The sequence below is a fragment of the Catharus ustulatus genome, chromosome 17 (assembly GCF_009819885.2).
Source record: "Catharus ustulatus isolate bCatUst1 chromosome 17, bCatUst1.pri.v2, whole genome shotgun sequence".
NCBI lineage: Eukaryota > Metazoa > Chordata > Aves > Passeriformes > Turdidae > Catharus > Catharus ustulatus.
The window spans coordinates 8,019,770-8,040,762 of NC_046237.1; the positions used below are offsets into that span (position 1 = coordinate 8,019,770).

At 59.1% G+C, this 20,993-nt stretch overlaps 1 protein-coding gene across 2 annotated transcripts; it reads left to right on the top strand.

Moving 5' to 3' along the window:
* The first annotated feature begins 1,984 nt into the window (after window positions 1-1,984).
* On the top strand, window positions 1,985-16,854 carry KIAA1755 (KIAA1755 ortholog). 2 transcript variants are annotated; one of them, XM_033075127.1, is made up of 14 exons: window positions 1,985-2,321; window positions 6,590-6,787; window positions 7,286-8,539; window positions 8,648-8,800; window positions 9,330-9,453; window positions 9,770-9,887; window positions 10,524-10,610; window positions 10,695-10,811; window positions 11,135-11,233; window positions 11,484-11,632; window positions 12,553-12,691; window positions 12,929-13,051; window positions 13,630-13,821; window positions 13,901-16,854. In XM_033075127.1, exons 1-14 carry the CDS (start codon window positions 2,000-2,002, stop codon window positions 14,888-14,890), a joined length of 4,065 nt encoding a protein of 1,354 aa, XP_032931018.1. In that variant the 5' UTR covers window positions 1,985-1,999; the 3' UTR covers window positions 14,891-16,854. The 2 variants fall into 2 exon arrangements, with proteins under 2 accessions (XP_032931018.1, XP_032931019.1); XM_033075128.1 differs by lacking the exon at window positions 1,985-2,321 and adding an exon at window positions 3,805-3,927 and having other exon boundaries at window positions 7,252-8,539.
* Window positions 16,855-20,993: the final 4,139 nt, after the last annotated feature.

Sequence of the window (20,993 nt, forward strand, 5' to 3'; positions counted from 1 at the left end):
ATGAAATTTTATAGGGAATAGCACAGAAAGGAGAAGCAAAACCAGGAAGTCCTACCCGTGGCTTTGAGCAAATTTTGAAGTTGAACTGAAAATAAGCCTTCAAAGACCCGTGCACTGACCAAACACTGCTGTGTTTGGCAAGGAGCAGCCAAACCACATCTAAAGCTCAACCTATGTGCCAGTCCCAGTAGTGCTTCCTGTAAGTGGTGACAGAGGGGATAGAATATGAAATCCTGCCCTGCCTGCCCCAATCCTTTGGACAGGTGAAGGCTTCTCCTGTTCAGCTCTGCCTGTTCTGGGAGTGTGGGGTCTGCTCCACTGGGGAAAGGCTGGCTCCCCCAGGCTGCTGGAGAAGGCATGGGAATGGTCAAAGGGGAGTCAGGAGCCCAGGAGGGTAGAGACTTGCAGGAGACCTGTGCTGCAGCTGTCCTTTGCCCAGCACTGCAGGTCAAGACCCCTCTGTCCACTGTCCATAGGCCACCCCCTGCTCCCCAGGACTGGAGTCCCTCTGACCCCACACTCTCCTCAGCACGTGTGGGCAGTTCCCCATCCTGTCCCAGCTCTTTCCACATCTCTCTCGTGATGCCATGGCTCAAGCCCCCCTGCAGCCAAGTGCTGGGGCTGCCCAGGGATGACAGGAGCTGGGTTGGGGCTGCACATGAGGACACCAGCTCTTTTTACCATCTGCAAGGAAATCCAAACACATTTGTGTTCCCCAGTGCCGTTACCAGCCGGGGAATTCCCTGGGCAGCTTGTACCAGTGCCAGAGGCATGACTGCTGCTGCTCTCCAGCCTTCCACTGGCAGGTGTATATGGGATGGGGAAACATCAGGGAAAACCCATGGACTCAGCAAAAAAGGTGCGAGCAGCCTGGCTGTATTTGGAGAGAACTTGGAAAGAGAAGTCATCAGCCCAAAATAAAACCTCCCCTACCCATTTCCAGCAAGTTCATTGTCACCCACAGAACTGGGCTGTGGTCAGGATCTGTGGCAGCTGTGGTTGCCCCTAGACCAACAGGGACTTCACCAGAGCTCGGAGAAATCCTGTCATCATGGTGTGGGCAGCTGCGGCTTCTGCCCACTGCACCACAAAGCCTGATGCTGTCCACTAACACCTGCACATCTCTGACAGCCTCTGACCCAGCAGCAACTAAAAATACAGCTGAGGAACATGCAGGGGCTCCTCCACAGTTGTTTTCCCAGCTGCAGGCTCAGCATGACTTGGCCTCGGCTGTTTCTGTAGCTGGAAGGGCTCTGGGCCAGCGTGGGGTCACTGCTGACGCCAGCCCTGACCACTTCATCAAACACAGGCAGCGAGGAAACCCAGGGACCCCAGAGCTCACACAGCCAGAGCCATGTGGGGATGGCCCCTGGATGTGGGGATGTGGGCAGGAGCCACCAGGCTCCCACCGGGAGCCAGCCCCAGAGACCCTCTCTGATATTGGGCACAACTCCCACCATCCCTCCACCCCAACATCCCAGTGACATCCCAGGGGACCCTTGGGACCAGCACTGCACTCAGTGTATCTCCCAAGGGCTGCATTCCCCCAGACAGGCAGGCTCCTCTCACAGCACGCCAGCTTGTGACAGTCTGGGGGCCTCATGGGAGACAAAAGGGGACACAGAGAGCCGAGGGGGTTGATTTTGCTGAAAAGTAAAAATAAAAATGCAAGAATGGTGACCTCAGGCAGAGCCTGGGGGGATCTGAATGGTGGCTCTGTGCCGGCAGAGGGGCAGGGCAAGAGGCCACATGCAGCCGTCCCAGCAGCTGCTCAGGACAAACAGGACATGGAGAGCAGGAGCAGCAGAGGAGGGTGAGCTCATGGAGTGAGGGGCCCTGGGGGCACCGGGTGGCCCCCAGAAGCTTTGCCTTTTTCTGGACTTGCTCCCCAGCACCCTGACTCCCAGCCTTGCTGTCTGAGGCTGGCCGGAGGGCATGGGGGGCTTTGGGGATGTAAAGCTGATTGATTACCTTTGTGGATTGGCCCGGCTGAGCACAGATGGCAAGAGACACCTCAAGGTGCAGGTGGGGAGCTGCTGCTCTGGGTGCAGGTGGTGGGGTCCCTCTGGGCTCAGCTCCACATCTGTATCTTCCTGCTCACCAGGATCACAGAGGAATCGATGCATTGTGCTGTGCCAGGACACAGTCACACTGTCCTCCTCGCTGCCCTCAACGCCCTCTCCTGGCTCTGGTGTCTATTAAGAGATGCAAGAACCACAGCTCTTGGGTCCGTCTCAGAGGTGACCAAGCAATTAAAAAAGGTCACAGCCTTGAGTTCACCTTGCCCTGCACTCAAAGGAGCTATGAAAAACCTGAAGCTGGTAAGTGGACTAACAATTGCAGGAGCAATTGGCTGCTGGTGGGGATGGGGAGCTGCCCAGCTGGTCCCAGCTGGCACTGGGGATGCTGGCTTGGAGCCAAGGCCAGTCTTGTAGTGGGCTCAGCTGGGCACCCCAGCCTGGTACCCACGGCCAAACCTCTGCTCCCCGGCACGACCACTGGTGCCTGAGCCCTTGCAGTATTCAGGATCCATACAGGCAGCAGGAGGGCTCTCACCAGCTCCCAAGGAAATGGGAAGCAAACGCAAAGGCCTCACTGGCGCCGTGCTCCCTCCCACACGCCAGCAGCCCAGCTGCACCTCCTCCCGTCTCGGCTTGTTTTCACAGCGTGTCCTTTGGCCGCTCGCTGATCCCTGGACAAATGTTCACTAGCGAGACTGCCCCGGCAGCCTGCAGCCCACGCTGTGGCCGTCCCGCCCGCCCTGGTCCTTTCCCAGCCCCAGTCCCGGCCTTGAGCCCATTCCCACGAATGCAACAGTGGAAATGACTCCAGCCTGACAGCAGGCGCAGAGAGGCTGAGAGTGCTGGACGTTGTGCAGGGCTGGCAGAGCTGGTGATGCTGTGCCCGCAGTGCCTGCGGCTGGGAGAGCTGTGCCCAGCATGCCTGGGCTTGGGAGAAGTGTCTGTGCTCAGGACTGGCAGGGCTGTGTGAAGCAACACTTTGCCTTAGAAGGGACCAAGTCTGTGGCTTTGGCTCTTATGCTGGTTGTTTTTGTACAGTTCTGGTTGCTGAATCCCATGATCCTACCCCTCGGTAGGTCCTTCCCATCCCTGGAACAGCTCAAAGTCCCCAGAGAGGCACTCACTGTCCTGCTGCTGCACTTTAGGGGCAACTCAAGAACTGGGAGCCACGGGATCCATCCAGGACACAGACCACTGCCGGGGGATCACACTGACACTGGGTGGATTGGAAAAGAGGGGCACCCCCGCACAAAATACATGTATGAGTACCTCTGCAGACATGTACACATGTACACACACACACGCACATGCAGCTCTGCGTGTTCCCGGTGTGTTCCAGGAGCTGCTCGGGGGGGACGGCGGGGGCTGGGGGAGGACCCCGCTACAGCCGCCTCCTGCCCCCCGCTCGGGGTTTCTCTCTCCCTCCATTCCGACCCCATCCCATCCCGCCGGGGGCCGCCCCCCCCGCCCGGGGGACACACAGGGGGACTGTCCCCGGGGTGGCCGTGATCTTACGGGGGGCTCCCGCCGGCGGGCACAGGAAAGCGGCCCCCGCCCCCCCGGCTCCCTCCGGGCCACCCCCGCCAGCCCACTCTCTCCCCTCCCCCGCCCCGCCCCGCTCCCGCTTTCTTCGCCTTTTCTTTCTTTTCTTTTCTTTCTTCTTTTTTTTTTTTTTTTGCTTCTTTTTTTTCCCTGAGAAGAGGCGCGGCGGGCGGAGGGGGCCGGGGGGGCCGGGGCTGCCCGCCCCCGCCCGCGGCTCCGGAGGCGCCGGCGCCGGGAAGAGCCGCCGGCCGAACGGGGACCGGCCGGGAGCCCCGGGCCGGGGAGAGCCGGCGAGGAGGAGGAGGCGGGACGGGACGGTCTGTACAGCAGCCCCCGGCCCCTCTGCCACTTCCTGGGAAACATGGTAATTCCTGGGGCATCCCTCTCCCTGCCGCTGCCCCTCCCCGTGGCTGCCGGTCCCGCGGGCACCGGGTGGGCACGGGGTGGGGGCAGCGGGATCGGCGGCAGACGGAGGGCGGGAGCGAAGGTGGAAGGAGGTGCAAAGGCAGAGGTGGGTGTGGAGGTGGGTGTCAGGGCAGAGGCGGGTGGGAAGGCAGAGAGAGATGGGTGTGACCGTGGAAGTCAGTGCAAGGTTGGGGATCAGGTGTGGACGTGGCCGTCGCCGCTTGGGCAGGTGTGTGCGGGGCTGCATCCTGCGATGCTTAAACTTCGCTGCAAAGTTTGTGAGGGGGATGCGTGCAGCGAGTGGGGGAGCTGCTGTGTGAGCCGTGCCAGCTCGGGGGGATGCTCGGCAGAGCCATTGGATCGTTCGTCACCGCAGCCGGCACGTGCCGTTGCCCCGGGCTCTGTGCTGAGCGCGGCTCTCCCCATCTGGGCCAGGCTGAGCGCTTGCACCGTGTCCTGCCAAAGCTGGTGACAGCAAGGGCTGCCGAGAGGCAGAGGAATTGGTATTCAGGACTGGTCCCAGGCTCAAATCTCGCTCCTTCCTGAGCACGGGGGAGAAACGAGCTGGAGCCGAATCACCCTGTGGCTTTGGGCATGGGTTAGACAACTTCACCACACCAAAACCCCAAAGCCCAGCCCGTCTTGTTGATGTAAACCAGTTTAAAAATATGGGTATTTGGGGAGAAATATCAATCTCTATTTAACAGCACTTTGGCTTATTAAAATGGAAATAGCTTTGCAAATGTAAATCTCCTTATGCTCCCTAATGCCTTTGTTGCGGCTCTCTCCCAGCGGGTGGAGGCACTGGGATAACTGGCTGCTTTCGGATTCCTACGGGCTCCTGGCCGGCCCGGATGCGGCTTCGCCTACGAACTCGGAGCCACTGCACCATGGTTACCCCGAAAGCCTCCCCCAGTGATGAAGTGCTTTGTGACACTCCATGAAAACATTTTTAGTCAGTCATTCCAGGCCAAAATATTCCCCAGCATAACTCAGGCTGTGTCTGGTGCCTCCATCAGTTTCTGGTTCGCTCCTGACACTGGCTCACACAGTCCCTGCCACTGGATGAAGTCCTGGGTAATAGGGTCACAGGAAACAGCCTCAAGTGGTGCTAGGGGAGGGTTAGACTGGATACTAGAGAAAAACTTCTTCACTGAATGGGTTGTCAAGCCCTGGCATGAGCTGCCCAAGCAGTGGTGGAGTCACCACCCCTGGGAGGATTTAAAAGACTGTTGGAGGCAAAGCAGGCAGTTCTGTCTCATCTCTCATGGCAGCATTTGGAGCTGGGTGGATGCTCCTGTGCTGCTGTGGCTCCTTGCCTTGATTTTGGGATGGGGAGGAAGTTGAGCTTGGCAGTGCTGGGAATGGATGGAGTGGGCACCCGGCTGGGTTCAGCAGTGGGGACCAGGTGGCTGCACCAGGCCCCACTGGAGCAACGTGGAATGGGGTGCTGGGCTTTGCCTTTCATCAGGGATTTTCCAGAATAGGGTCTCCAGTCTGGAAATAAGACAAAGCTTGAGGAGAAAGGTCCAAGAGCAGAAAGCCTAGACAGGAAACACAGTGGCAGATCAGGGCCCCGAGAAGGCTTGCCTCCTCTTCTGCCCAGCTCTGTCGCTTCTCCTGTCAGGTGCAACAGCAGGAGATTCCTGTGCCGAGACACGGGAAAAAAGTCATGAAGAATTAAGCAGAGCATGACTGCAAAGTGCTTTAGCTAAAGCGCATTAAAACTAATTAAGCTGAATTAACCGTGGCCCCTTTGCCTCTGTATGGGCTCCTGAACCAGGGATTAGCTGCCTGAAACTAATGCTCACCTTGAGCTAATCCCACCAGACTTCCTGGGTGCTCTTACACGAGCAGGACCCAGCTGCTTGGAGGATGCTCCTCTTCTCCTCTTGCTGATGGGGTCTCCTTGACAGCTGTGCCAGACTCATCCCCACACTGCCTGGAGCGCAGCCCGGGCATCACTGGAGCCGTGGGATGGCGTCTCTCCATGTACCAGCCGTGCCACACAGCTGACAGCTCCTGCAGCACCGAGAGGATGAACTGGGAACTGCTGGTTCATACGTGGCGCAGACCCAGTGTCCTCACCTCACTCTGGGGTGGTGTAGGGGGATGCAACGCGGCAGAACGCTTCCCAGAAAATACAGGAATAATTTTGAGTTTGGCGAATTCAGCAGCGAGTCTGGACCAAAACACCCTATCCATCTTCAGATGTTTGTCCTTCCTCCCATCTGCTGCATTCCTGCAGCGAGCTGCGGAGCCCGGCACAGCCCCACGATCTGTCTGCTCTGACTCCGCTTAACCCGTCTGCTGCTGCGGCTCGTCCGCCTCTGCCTGCCTGCTGCCTCGGGGCTTATCCCAGGCTCCTTAACCACAGCCCTGCGCTGGAAGCCGGACCCGCCGTGCTGGCTGTGCCATGCTTGCTCTGCTCCACTCCTGGTACACCCTGTTTCCAGCACAGGAGGGCTTGGAGCTCCTGAGCACAGCAGCATCGCCAGTGTGGGCATCCCAGGGCCCCGACAGTGGCACAGCGCAGCGTGGGATGTGGGCAGGGGCACCGGGTCAGGGGTCCCCGCTGTGGGGCCACTCTCCCACCAACGACTCTTGCCTCCCTCCCGCAGGACGCCGGGTCGCTGGATGCGGCGGTGCAAAGTGCTCTCCAGGCCCTCTACCCGCCCTTCGAAGCCACTGCTCCCACCGTCCTGGGCCAGGTGTTTCGGCTGCTGGAGACCAGCTACCAGGGGGATGGGCTCTGCTGCCTGCTCCAGTTCCTCATCCCGGCCAAGCGGCTCTTCGAGCGCCTGCGGCAGGCGGCCTGTGTAAGCCCCCGTGCTCCACGACGGTGCCCATGAGCCACCCCCGGACACGGGGGGTTTGCCCTGAGGAGTCCTGCCCACATGGGCACTCTGACCTGTGGGCTCCCTCCCTGCACTCCCTGTCCCATCCACTCCCTGTGGAGAGGGCCATGGCACGCCCAGCTCCCTGGGATTTGTCCAGCACTTGTGGTCCCTGCAATAAGGGTAGGGGGACTCTGCAGTCATCTTGTCTTGATCCTAGAGAGATCTGTAAGTGCATGGGTAGGCACCCTAGGAATAGCCATGTCTCAGGGTGGGCTTGCAGGGCTGTGGTGCAGGGCTTGGCTCAGGGACGTGCATTGGGTCACCAGGCTCTTCCATCCTCATCATGGGAAGCACAGCACCAGGCAGCGAGAGTGTGTGGGGGTGGCTGGGAGGCGCAGAGCTGGCAGGCCTCTCTCATGCACTGTGTTCTTCCTCCCTCCCAGGCTCCCTACTTTAACCGCATCTTTCTCCATGAAGGCTGGCCCTTATGTCTGCACGAGAAGGTGGTTGTGCACCTCGCACCACTCAACCCCCTCCTGCTGCGCCCTGGGGACTTCTACCTGCAAGCAGAGCCCTGTGAGGAGCACACAGCACGTGTCACCATCAAGCACCTCTCCCTGGACCTGCGCTCTGTGGAGGAGACACCTGTCCCTGAGGCCACCCACGCACTGCTCTTCACTAATGCGTGGCTGGAGGAGGTGAACAGCAGCTGGGCCGGAGCTCCCCTGCACACCTGCCTGGTGGCCACCGAGAACGGCGTCACCCCACTGCCGTGGAGCCGGATTGCCACGCCTGAGTTCACTGACAAGCCCAGGGCTGGAGCTGACAGTGTGCCCACTGGTGCCCGGCATGGACCTGCTGCTGAGGCAGTAGCACCCAGCACCCCTGTGCCCCATGGCACAGCGAATATCCCCACGCCCTACAGCAACATTGCGGGCACCATCCCAGGCTGCAAGGCCACCTCTCGGAAGTCAAGCCAGGGACGATATCCAGGACTGATCAAGGTGGAGCAGGCGGGTCTGCAGAAGAAGCCAGCCACGCTGGCTGTGCCCAGCCTCAGTGAAATCATCAGCCAGAACCTGGAGGGGGAGTATGTGGACCTGCTGGAGCAATCCCAGGAGGACATGGACGTCCTTAGATCCCTGTTGCCCACCTGCCCTCCAGGGAGAATAAGGGCTGGGGCCGAGGAGATGCTCCCCTGGGCAAATGAGGGACTTGGAGCAGACACCTGGCCCTGTGAGGGAGCACTGAGCTCAGAGGAGAGTCCCTGCAGCCCGTGCCTGGGGAGGAAGCTGAGCCAGGAGCCAGGGCCACACGGCCCAAAGGGCCGCCAGCGTGACTCCTACATGGCCGCGCAGCAGAACCCGGTGAACTTCGGCTCTGGGCTGATGGCAGCCATCCTGGAGGAGCCCGACAGCCCTGGCTCCGAGCTGCCCCCTGCCACCCCCCGTGAGACCCCTGCACAGCACAGGAAGGGGGCTGGCAGCCCCATGCTCCTCTCCCGCCGGTCCCGCCGAGCCACTCCTGGGGCGCCAGGGCAGTGGGGGTTGGTGCAGCAGGGCAGCCCCCAGCTCCCCCCAGGTTCCAGCCACAAGTTCTCCTTCCTGAAGGGCACACGGCTCGGGGCAGCCCCCGGGGATGAAAGAGTCACCAGCCAGCATGAGGGGGCCTGGAAGAAGATGTCAGCCATCTACTCACCCAGGATGGGCAGAGCCAGGGCAGCAGGGAAAGGTACCATCCTGTGGGGCTGCAGCATCTGAGCAGGCACTACTGGGGCTTTGCTAGTCCTCTGCTTTGTTGAGTGTCACTAGCTTTTCTCTCCTCTATCCCTGTGCACAGGTACAAATGCAGCCACTGCTGCTCCCGTGGAGGAAGGTGCCAGCTGCAAGAATGGTCCCTCTGTGCCCAGCGCTGGCACTGCTGGTCAGGAGCCTCCAGCCTGGCAGGACCTGCACACCGGGCTGCTGCGCTCAGGCATCATCTGCCTGCCAGGTACTGCTGGCACCGTGAGCCTGAGGAATGGGCGGGAGAGGCCTCTGGATGGAAACACAGGCTGCTGGAGAGGGTGTTTTGGAGGAAGGTTTCAGGGCTTTGCTGGAGGCCAGAAGTACTCCAAGCAGAAAATTTCCTTTCAGCTGGGCAAAAACATTAAAAACATAAATGCAGGCAGCCTGTGCAGAGCAGCTGCCCCAGTCCCAGCCGCCCCAAGCCCTCCCACACCATTCCTCTGCAGTGAAGCTGTTCAGCTTTAGCTGCCAAACACTAAACATTTGGCTCCTTCTTTTTCCCAAAAACCGAAAAGCAGTAACAAAACCCATCTTTTTCTCAGGAAAAACGTCCCCAGCAGCTCTGGAATTCCAGACGTTCATGCAGAGAGGCCCCCTGGGCTGGCTTCTCCCCTCCAGAAGGGCCAGAGGGGCTGCACTGAGTTGAGGCAGCACTCATGGTTACCCCAGCCCATTGTGGGGTGCTCAGGTCTGGCAGGTGGCCGCCAGAGGGATCACTCACCCTTTCCCCCCAGGGAGCTCAGACAGGCTGGGCAGGGCCCTCCTCCTGGTGACCACCAGTGGCAGTGCCTGGCGGGCTTCGTGGTGCTCAGCTGCTGAGCTGGCAAGGCTCATCCTCTGCCTCTGCTCCCTCCCCAGGTAAGGGCCAGCAGGACCTGCCAGTGACCCCCAGCTGCTGCCTGGCTCAGGGCTCCCAGGTGGCTCCCAGGCTAAGTCAGGATGGATGCCCATCATCCCACACACCCTGGTTTAAGCACATCCCCAAGGACCCTGGACCGTGCCCTTTCCAGAGAGAAATGCTCTGAGCCCTTGGCAGGGGCTTCCCACAGAGACAAGGCCATTGCCTGTGGCTGTGGGTTCCTGCCTGCCTGGGGGTGCAGGATGTGGGAGGGGGCTTTGAGAGGGTCCTGGCCCAGGGAAGGACCCCCGCTCCTGCTGTGTTTCCCCTCACTAGGCAAGAAGTGAAGAATGGTGAGAGGCGAGAAGCGAAGGAAGTTGGGCTGACAGTTGTGGTGGATGCCAGGAAGCAGCCGCCCGCTCCTGTCCTGTTCTCAGCCCTCCGTTCTGTCCAGGTACACGAGGCTCTGTGTTCCTGTGCCATAGACATGCCAGGGGTATCCCTGTCTGGGAGGGAGTGCTGTCACCCTTTGGGGGTCCCTCAGAGCCTTCCCTGTCCCTGCTCTCCATGTGATCCCCAAAGGTCCCCTCTGAGCCTTGCCATCACCCGGCAGGTGTCACCAAGAGCCCTCCACTATCCTGCTATGTGAATTCACCAGGAAATGGGCTCCATGGTGACAATCCACTGTCATGGCAGAGTCCTTGTGCCCGTGCCCAGGTAGTGCCCCAGGAGCGCCCTGTGCTGTCCAGGGCTATGGGGTCCCCCCCTGCCACAGCACCCTTTGCATTTGTGTGCCTGATAAAACCCACGTTGGCCCTGATGCTCCTCACATGGAGAAGTGTCACTGATGAGAGAGAAGAGGTTCACTCATGAGGCTCTTCCCATGGTCCTTTGCCAGGGAGCTGGTGGCTGGGACAAGGTCATGGCCTGAGTGATGTGTTTCCATCTCCCACACCAGTGAGAGTGGGAGCCTTTTCCTTTGCAATGAGCTCACCAGCCTCAGCCGACCCAGGAAAACCCAGCACTGCCATGGGTGACCTGAGGGCTGCATGTGGGGTTTGCCCTGGTGATTCTCCCCTGCCTCCCACAGAGTGTCTCTCCAGGCTGCATCCACAGCATGCTGCTCCTGGCCGAGAAGGAGCTGGTCTCCCACCGTGAGAAGCTGTCTGGGGTGCAGGTGAGCCTGTCCCTGTGCCCTGAGCTGGTGCAACAGGGGGTTATTCCCTGCTCCAGGCAGCTTTACAAGCCCTGTGCCCTGCAGGTGGAGACCCTGACATCACTGAAGGCTCTGGCCCGCCACGTCGACAGCTCCCAGCTGCCCCCAGAGCTGGACGGTGCCTTCCGCTACTGCCACGGCGAGTGGGTTCAATTCTTCCAGGTGTCTGTTACCACGCCATGAGCCATTGCCTCACCTCCCTCGTGTCCCTCTGTCCCCACTGCATCTTACTTGTCCCACACACATCCCTGGAAAAGCAACGGGAAGGGCTGGGAGGGGGGAATGAAAAGGAGAGCTCTGACCACAGGAGGGTCAAGCTCCTTCCTACCTGCTCGTGCCTGCAGCTGCCTGTCCACCTCCACACTCCCTTCCCCATCAGCTTTAACCCAGTGCCTCACTGTTTTTCCTGCTCTGTCCTGACACTGCTCCTCCTCCCCTCATGGGCAGGCTGCCCCCATTGACCCACCTTGATGTGTCCCCCACAGAAGCTGCAGCCCTTCACAGCCAGCCTCAAGCAGGCATCGGAGCTGCTGCAGCGCTGCATCCAGGAGCTGCGGAACACGGACGCATCGGCAGGGACACAGGTAACAGGGGTGGCAGCACCACAGGTTGGGGACATTTCCAAAGGGCCCATCTGCAGTGCAGCCACAGCAACATTGCACTCCAGTCACCCAAAACTTGGCATAACTGCTCCCAGACTGGCTGCTCCTGCACGTGGGGCTGTTCCCTGTCACCTCTGCTCCTACCTGGTGCAGCCCCAGGTACCCATCCTGACCTGAGACTCCAGGTGAGGCCCCAGGTAGGACACTTGTCTGACCCTCCCTTCCTCCACAGGATGTGGCTGTGGGCATCAGGAGGCACCGGGAGCTGATGCAGAAGGTGCTGAGTGAGCCTCATCTGGTGCGGGCGCAGCGCGAGGGGGGGTTTGTGCTGGCCAGGCTGCGCAGGGAGGCCGCCCGCCTCTGTGCCTCCGACCATGTCAGGTAGGACATGGCACTGTCAGGGGCAGTTCCACTGGTCAAGGGGTGCCAATGCCAGGGACCCCCAATTCCTGCTGGCTGACAGAGCCACCTCCCCAAGGACCGCCCGGTCCCCATGAGCCCAAGCTGTTGCCATGCTCAGTCCTGCTCTGGAAGCATGGACCACCTGTCTGGGGCAGCCCATTGCAGGAGTCCCCTCATCCTCACTGGTGCCAGACCCCTGAGAGGGTCTCCTGCCCCGGGCCAGGTCAAATCTGTCACTGCTCTGCAATGCCGGCAGCAATGCCTAGGGCTGCGCTCGGGAAAAGCCACTAGATGGGGCCAAGTCCCGGCCATGCTGCACCCAGCCAGCTGTGCTGTGCTCATCCGGCCATACCGTGATCGTCTGGTGATGTCGCACTTGTCTGGCCATGCCACACTCATCCAGTGATGCCACAGTCCGGCCGTGCGTGGCTCCTCTGGCCGTGCTGTATCATCCAGTAATGTCACCCCCAGCTGGACGTGCCATACTCACCCAGTGATGCCGTGATCTGGCCATGCTGTTACTCACCAGCCGTGCTGTAATCGGGCCGTTCCACACTCACCCGGTGATGTCGCTCTCGGCCAGAAGTGCTGCACCCATCTGGTGATGCCACACTGGTCCAGCCATGCCGTGCTGCTCCACAGTCCGTGCATTCAGGCAGCACTGATCCACTGCTCCCTCCTGCTCCCTTCTCTCAGTGGGGTTTGGCTGCACTGGTAGACAGAGCTTTCCCATTCCCTGGTCCCTCCCATCCATTTGCTCCATGGGTTGGGGAGATGTCCGGGTGCCTGTAGGACTGAGGTCAGGAGCTGAGCAAGAGACTTGCTCCCCTCACCTTGTGCATCCGTGAGCTCACCTGGCAGCACCTGGCACTGATGGCCCCTCTCCTCCCAACCCCCAGGACCGGTATGGATTTGGCTGAGGGGCTGTACAGTCAGCTGGAGGAAGAACTTCACAACCTCGTGTCCCAATCCAACAGCTGCCTGGAGCACCTGGAGCTCCTCCGCAAGGTCCGGGAGCTCGAGACTGAGTTTGGCAAGGTGAGCTGGGTGTCCCTGGGGTGCCACAAGTTGAAGTTGTCCTCTGTGGTGTTCCATGGTTGAATGTTTTGGTCGCATTTCCTTTGGTTTTTATGATGCCGGAAGCCTGGAGAGTGGCAGGATTGCCTGAGCTTTGATTTTCATGTGTGTGACTGAGCCTGGGCTGGGGTGCCCGGCTGGGGCAGGAAGGGGAGGTGCTGTGGACATGCTGCTGATCCCTGTTCCGCTCTCTCACAGCTGGGATCCTGGCTGGATGGGGAGGCAGCGGCTCGGCTGCAGGAGATGGGCACTGAGGATTGGAGTCCTGACAACTGCCAGGGCTCTGCTGAGCACTTCAAGGAGTTCCTTGCCCAGGCCACAGTACGTCTGGGGGGGCTTTTCTGTCACAGACATCCCTTGGGTTTGGAAAGAGGCTTCTGAGCAGAGCTGGGTGTCCTCAAGTTGTTGAGTCACACTGCAGTCAAGCTCAGCGTTGTGGGGACTCTGGGCAGTCCTGCTCCAGTGAGGGGGTGGCTGCGCTGTTCCTTGATGTGTGCTGGGCTGGGACTGCTGTTCTCAACCCCTGCTGCACTCCATCCATGCAGTTCCTTTTTCCTACGAAACCTGGGCATCCATCAGACGACAAAGAACATTGTGGTGACGATCTTCTCCTTCCCCTGAATGTATAGGCCCTTTAGTCACACGCACCACAGGAAGGGTGAGGCATAGTGACCCCACTCAGGACAGGAGGTGCGTTTGGTGCATTTTGAACCAGGCCAGGGCAGAGCAAAGATTTGGAGAATCCCATTGCTTTGTTTCTTCTCACTTGCCCAGAAGTGTTTTACCATCCATCCATAATGGTGATGTCATGAGCTCCCTGCAGCGCATCACCCTGCACACGTATCCCAGGTCAGCACCATTCCCAAGAGTCGAGCTGTTCCTTCCTCTTGTCCCTGCAGGCTCGGTACCAGCATGGCCTGACCCTGTGCCAGGAGGCAGCTGAGGTCCGAGACACGACGTTCCCTGAGGCAGATACCTTCCAAGCGGCTGCAGCCCTTTTCCAGACCAAACTGATGAGCTTCTCCAAGCAGCTGGAGCGGCGGCAGGCAGAACGGGAGCTGCTGCAGGAGCTCGTCCGGTTCTCCAACAAGGTGGGTGAAGGGGACCTTCCCCTGCAGGACATGGTGCTGCTGGTGGCCACAAAACCAGCCACTCTCACCTGTGTTGTAGGTGGCGGGGCTGAAGCTGGACTGCCGGCAGTGCTCGGCCCGGGCGCAGCGCGGGGAGGGTCAGGCACTGCGGTGCCTGCAGAGATCCTTCCAAAAGCTCTCGGTGGAGTTCGCCCTGGAGAAGCTGAAGGAGATGAAGGCTCAGGTGCGCAGGATGCAGAGCAGCCAAGGGTTGACAGCCTGGACAGAGGCACAGCACAGGTACCAGGAGACCCGGCAGATCCTGGAGGAGATGCTGGCGGAACTGCAGGAGGCCTGGGAAGCACAAGCTGATGGGCACAAGGGAGACTCCTCCAGCTCCCCCAACGCAGGGTCTGCAGCCCCTCACACAGAAGTCCTGGTGTGCAGAGCAGCCCCCAGCCCTGAGCCAGCAGTGTTGGGGGGCAGGGGGTTGGCAGAGCAGCCAGAGACCAGCACTGAGGGGCCAGGACAGCCCCAGGGGCCAGGACAGTCCCAGCCCAGCAGCACTCCTGGCTCCACTCTGGGTGTGGAGCAGAGTTCTCTGCAGCCCCACTGCCAGCAGAGGCCTCAGGGTGCCCGCACCTCTCAGCCCCATATCTCTGCTGACACCCCCCATCTCAAAGCCAAGAGCAAAGGCAGCCTGAGAGCAGCAGGACACGTCGGCCAGGAGCGCAGCCAGCCCCCTCGGAGGCGTCCCTTCACCCTGCCTCCCTGGACACGCTTTCCAGGTGCTGACCCACCACGTCCTACTGCTGTGTCCCATGGGACTGCCTCAGATCCCAGCACACCTGCTGCACCAGTGGGGCCACGGGCAGAAGCTGCCCAGTACTTCCAGATTTCCAGCCAGAGCAGTTTCTCCTCTGAAGACTCTGATTCACAGAACTCCATGGAAGAAGCCCCAGCATCAAGCCTGGCTTTGCCTAGGGATCTCCAGAGTCCCAGACCACCCTGCTCATCTGAAAAGGCCCACCAGATCATTTACCTGGAAAACCACCACACTGAAAGTTCAGCTAAAACAAATGCCAAGTAACCAGTTCCTCCAGTTGGGGTTGTTTCTGTCCAGCTGCATAAGTCTTGATCACAGACTTGATGAGACTTCCTATGCTCAGAGGTGGGATGCTGGAACTTCTTACCCCACCCTCAGTCCCAGAATCTTTGGTTCCCTGTCCTTAGCACTCTCCCTGCCATGGATCAGCATTAATTCCATCAGCAGCTCACAGGGTTCATTCACAATCTACCAGATGTGTAGCAATCCTCCCATAAAGTGCCTTTATCCCTACCAGTGCCAGCCTAGTCTCAGGCAGTGGGGAGGGTTCCCACATTAGAAGCTGTGTCTGGAGCATCCCAGGGGAGTGCAGACCTGTGAGATGTTCCTGTCACTGACTGTGCTCCCTGCTCCACTGGATGGTTTTACCATCCCTTTGCTGTGGCTGCAGCCCTGGCTGAGCCCCAGCAGTGTGCCCTGGGTTTGTGTGCACTCATTAACACGGGACTAACTCCATTAACATTAATAAACCTGAAGAGAGACACCTGGATGGCCCTCATGGAGGAGAGTGAGCAGTTGTGTCCCAATGAGAGTCAGCTGCTGGGGTTCCACCCGAGTTCCAGCTGCTCCCACCACCCCAGCACAGTGCCCACGGGCAGCTGGTGCCACCACGAATGCCCCCTGTGCCCTCTACATGGGCTGTGCCCACAGCCTGGCTCTCCTGCTTGCTGCCAGCACCTTGGTCCTGCTCAAAGGACCTTTTTGTAAGGGTTAAGTGCCTTGGTCTCCTGTTCTCCCTCCCAGTACATCAGCAGAGTGGTGTCATCCTGCCCAGCCCCCCATCTGTTTTGGGAACGCACTGTCCTGAAGCATTTGGGGCCCATTTGGCCTGGGTGCGACCTTGCCAATCCCAGTCCAAAGAAGCCCGAGGTCCCCAGAGAGCCTGTCCCCGCAGGCACGTCCCTGCACTGCGTGTTTGGGCACCCGGGAGCAGGCGATGGCAGGCGGGACCCTGAGTGTCGGGGCCAGCACTGCCGGCCGCCCCCCTGGGCAGCCACAGCATGAGCTAATCAAGAGACATCAGGGGAGAAGCAATCTCTGCCTTGGAGGCTATTCCAGAAAAACACACTCCTCCTCCCAGCCCAGCACGGTCATGGCTCGCACCCCGCGGGATGCTGCTCCTCGGCAAAGGGCGCTCGCCCATCCCAGTCTGGCTGAGCATCACTCATACCCCGCTCAGCCTTGTTTTTGCCAGATCCCGAAGCCAAGCCCCGCTGAGCTCCTCACGGCCCCAGCTGCCCCCCGTGGGCACCACGCTCCTCCTGTCTGGGTCATCACTGAAGCAATAACGGGATCGACCCTGGCCCTGCCCTGTCACAGGACCTCTGCCTCTCACCACTCCTAGACCTGCTCAATTGTCTGCTCTTTACTTCTCCCTACAATTTTTTTTACACTCCATCTTCCCCAGCTCAGCGCTGGTTTCTCTACTGACAATTCTGTCCCTGCTCCACTGAAATCCTGGTCTCTGGGTCCATTCCATTCTTTTTGGTTTAAAAGTCCTGGAGAACCCAGACAGGGTTCCAAGACAGCTTGTCCTGTGCAAGCCTAGAGTTCATTCCATTCTCCAGTAGTGCCACATCCTGAGTGGCATCAAGGTCACTGAGCCAGGACATTTCTACCTCTTCATAATATGTTCCTGCTCCCCATCCCCATGCCTTACAGCTGAGCATGCCCACTCCCCATCCCATGTGGTTAATGCAAGCCGTGCCCACCTGGATGTGGCCCAGCTCACTGTGAGAGCCAAAAACCATTTCTCCCTCCATCATCGTGGCAAGTCAAGCCCGACAGATCCCTTGCTCAATTTTCCACTCTGTTGAGAGCTGATCTGCTGTATCCCCCTATTACAGCTTTTAGGTCAGAGAAATAGCACTTTCCAGCAAGAAAGAGAAAGTAATTTTTCAAACCAGATGGAATTATGATTCTTCGGAATAAAGCAAACAATGACTTTCCTGTTGTTTTCTTTTTCCATAAGTAAAATTTTAAAAAGGATATTTTCCAAATCCTGTTAAACCGATAACAGTAAGGGGAATTTCCGGCCTGTGGCTGGAGAGTGAATCGTTTCCCTGGAAGGAACCTGTGCAATGAAGAGCCATCAGCCCCCACAGCTGAGTAGGCATACCCTACCAAAAAGTGTTTTGCAACATTCTGCAGAAATTTTCTTATCTCTGCTTATGGTCCAGCACATGATTTACGGCTCCCAAGTCTGACCAATTAAGCCATAACCTTTCCAGAAAGGCAAGCATAGGAGTTAATCAATGTCTCCTTTCCCTTGTGAAATGGCAAAATCATTTGTCAGGGCCTGGCAGGGATCCAGCAGTGTGGGCTGGCAGTGCCAGGCACAGAGCACCCTCCAGCCTTTGAGGGAAGCTCCCACAAGACCCCAGGAAATACTTTTTCCCAAATGGGTCAAAAAAGGTCAAAAATACTGGACGCAGCAGAGGACAAAACCATCTCAGGGAAGTGGAGAGGCCATGGGTCAGGCACAGATCCCAGCCCCAGGGAATGACCTTCTCTGCCCCATGGCAGTTCCTGGGTCAGTCCCCTGTGGCTCCTGAGCCCTGCTCCAGCAGAGCAGACAATATGTGAGTTGGCACAGAACAGGGAGCTCCAACTCGAGACAGCCACAGCACTCTTCTTCTGAATTGCAGGGGCTGGAGGGTCACTGGTTCAATTGTGAAAAGACAGAGGGAAGAAGAAAAGAAAAAGAGGAAGAGCAGGAAGAGCTGGGGCTCCCACACTCCCAGACATTGCCACAGCTGTGCCCTGTCCCAGTCAAGAGCGGGAAATGGGTGACAAGGCAGAGATGAAGTGACAACAGCATTTGAGAAAATTCAGAGCATCCCAGATGGGCCCCCCAGCAGTTCTGGTCACAGCAGAGTCACCACAGGCCCACTGCTGTCCTGGCAGCCTCTGGAACCGGGGTTCAGCCACAAACAGCCATGGGAGTTCAGAAGCACAAGTTGGGGGTTTGGTCTGTGCCACAGTGGGAGCGCTGTCTTGCCTGGATTTGTCCTCCTGGTCTTGCCTGTCACTGAGCTGGGTTGCTGGTGCTCTGGGGAGCTGCAGGATAGCCACAAGAAATAGAAAACCAAAGAAACCAGTGGTACCGGAGCAAAACAGGAAGGGTGAAGGGTAACGCCAAAGGGTAGAGCTCTGAGGGCTGGACGTAACTCTATGTGATCTGAGCTGGCCAGGGAAAGGCCAGCCTGGCTGCTTTCCAAAATCCCAGCTGTGCTGCATCCGGAGGGATGGATGGAAATCGCCTCTGCCAGTGCTTACTCAGGGACCCTGCAGACACCCACCCTGGGAAGATGATGACAGGGCAGGTGACCTGCACCAGGACAACGCGGCTCATGCACCAGCCCTGGGGAAACCACCCAGCTTCAGGCATTAAACCTGGACACGTGAACTCAGCGAGGAGCACAAACACTCTATGCACCAACTGGGGAGCACAGACCCTTCTTGTTTCCCCCTGCAGACCCGTTGGAGCCTGCAAGCTCTGAAGTGGTGAGGGATTACCAGGGAGCGGTGCCCTGGGGGAACAGGCGCCCTGGGGAGGGAGGGCTGGGGGGTTCCAACAAACTGCTGGGAAATGACAGCCAGAGGCTGGAATTCAGTTTGCACCAGGTACAGCCAGATCAGTTTGCAAAACATTGTGTTTGGCTCACGACTATCCTGGCAGTGGATGTGAGTCCATCCTGCAGCACTGCAGCCCACTCTCGAGTGCTGTGGGATCCTGCCACAGTGGGACTGACCGTGTGGCCATCCTGGGGCCACCAGCAAGGAAAGGTTTGGCACAGCGGGAGAATTTACCTCCCCTGCATGCATTGCTGCTGTCCAACACAGGACCCACGTTCCAGGGAGCCTTGCCAGGGAAGCCCCCAGCTTTCCTACCCCTAACCTGCAGACCCACTAACTCGGAGACTTTAGTGAGTTTTTTTTTTTTCTCTCATTTCTTTTAAATAACAATACAGACTCCGCCCAAAACCGAAGACCTTTATATAATTAATTCCTCCTGATCCCCCCGTGGGAGGGGGAGGCGGTGCCCTGCGCCAGGACTCCCAAGAGGAGCTGGTTATCAGCTGCTGGCCGATCCCTCCAGGCTATTTTTCGGGAACAGCCTCTGGCTCAGCCTGTGCTGTGAGCTGAAGCCAGAGCTCCGGACTGCGTCCGACACCACCGCACATCCCTCCCGTGCCCTGAGAGCCGTGGACTCAGCTCCTCGGGCTGCATCTGCCCTGTGGCTGCCACACCGGAGCACACCAGCCTGCCTGGGGGACAGGTGGAAAAACAATCTACTTCTCCTTCAAAGGCCACTTCTCCTCCCAAAGGAAAGGCTGCAGTGCTTGGCCTGGCAGGCAGCTGCCCACAACAAACCCCCCTTTTACACCAGCTCTAACCCATCACCTCATCATGGGGAGCCCGGTGCTGCACCGAGCCCGTCTGGCTCAGCCGCTGGCCCAGCGCCCGAGGTGCCTGTGGCAACCAAAGCCCCAAACCAAGCATGATGTCACCAACTCCATCCTCCCTCGCCCCAGCCTGTGTGCCCCTATGGACCCTTGGCTCTGCCCCACATACGGAGCAGCTCCGGGTCTTTAATCCCAGCTTTGGGAAATACTTCCCCATGCTCACAAATAGAGGTGTGAGAGGGGTAGTTGCTGCATCTTGCATGCCAGGATGCCCCCAGAGCCCCCAGAGCCCCCCGATGGCCCTGTCCTCATGGGCACAAAACACTTTGTCCTGAAGTCACATCCCTGCAGGGCCCCTTACAGACCCTCACTCCGGGGTGGTTCCGGGCTCCCCACCGCGGAGCACACGGGCTCCGGGGGGCTGCGGGGGCTGCAGGGGCTGCAGGGCTGAGTTTGGGGAGTACCCGGGGCGGGAAGCACCGCAGGAGATGGGCAGAGCTCCTGAAGTCGGTTGACTTGACAGGGAGTCTCAGAGCAGACACTGTCCCTTTTCACGGGTTGTTTATCTGCCTGCACAAGGGACTGAGTCAGGATGTGCGGGCGCTGGAGGGGCTGCAGCCGCCCCGGCACACACCCAGCAGAGCAAACAGCGGCTCTGTCTGTGCGGGACTCACGGCAGGGACCGGCACTGCAGGCACCGGCTCGCTTTGAAGCAGCTCCAGGAGCGGGGCGGGGGAGAGGAAAGTCGCAGTCCTGAACACCTTGAGCAAATGAGGAGTTATTCTGGGCTTCCGCAGTGCAAACACCCTCTTAATGCTACCTTGTCTTAGTAAGGAGAGTAAAAATAACACCAGCAGTGTGGCTGCCCTGCCATGGGCGGCGTTTGTTCCAGTGCCTGGACAGAGAGATGCTTCCCGATACAAGGTGGTGAGTGAAGTGAGCACTAAAGCTGGAAACAAGGGAGGTTTCCTCTTGGTGAGATGCTGGCACTAAGCCCAGAGATCCCTGGATAGTCCCTGAGGGACAGTCCTCACTGGACAGAGCCAGAGGGACAGCCCTGAGAGACAGCCCCAGGGGACAGCCAGGCACTTCTACTTCTCCTGCCACTTCTGCCCAAGGTGCCAGAGCAGGGACAGGTGCTGTGAGTGGTTCCTGCTCTGTGCTTGGCCAGGAAACCAGGCAGAACATAATCCCAACAGCCTGCCCAGCACCAAACACCCCATCTTGCCCAATCCCACAGATCCCACACACCCCTACACCCCTGACAGCAACATACTGCTCGTTCTTCCAAGCCCAGTGAGAAATGGCCTCTTCCAATTCCTCCACTGCCCGACGGTGCTCTTCCATCGCAGCAGTTTGTTACACATTAACTCAAGCAAACAACACGTCCTGAATGTGCACTTCCACTACAGAGGGCATCCGGAGTTCCCACTGGGTGCAGGAGGAAGAGAGGGCTTGTGCAGGCAGAGCCGAACGCAGCACCCTGCAGCCTTGTCATCGCCCGTGGCAGAGGTTCCTGTGCTTGCCAGATGCAGCCTTGGGAGCAATGCCAGCTCGGGGCAGGTGACACCAGCTGTGAGCTCCCACAGCCTCCAGCCCTCCCCAGGCATCACAGTGGCCTGGCAGTGGACAATTCCTGTGGCCCTGATGCTCAGAGGGGTGGCCTGTGGGACCCTCGC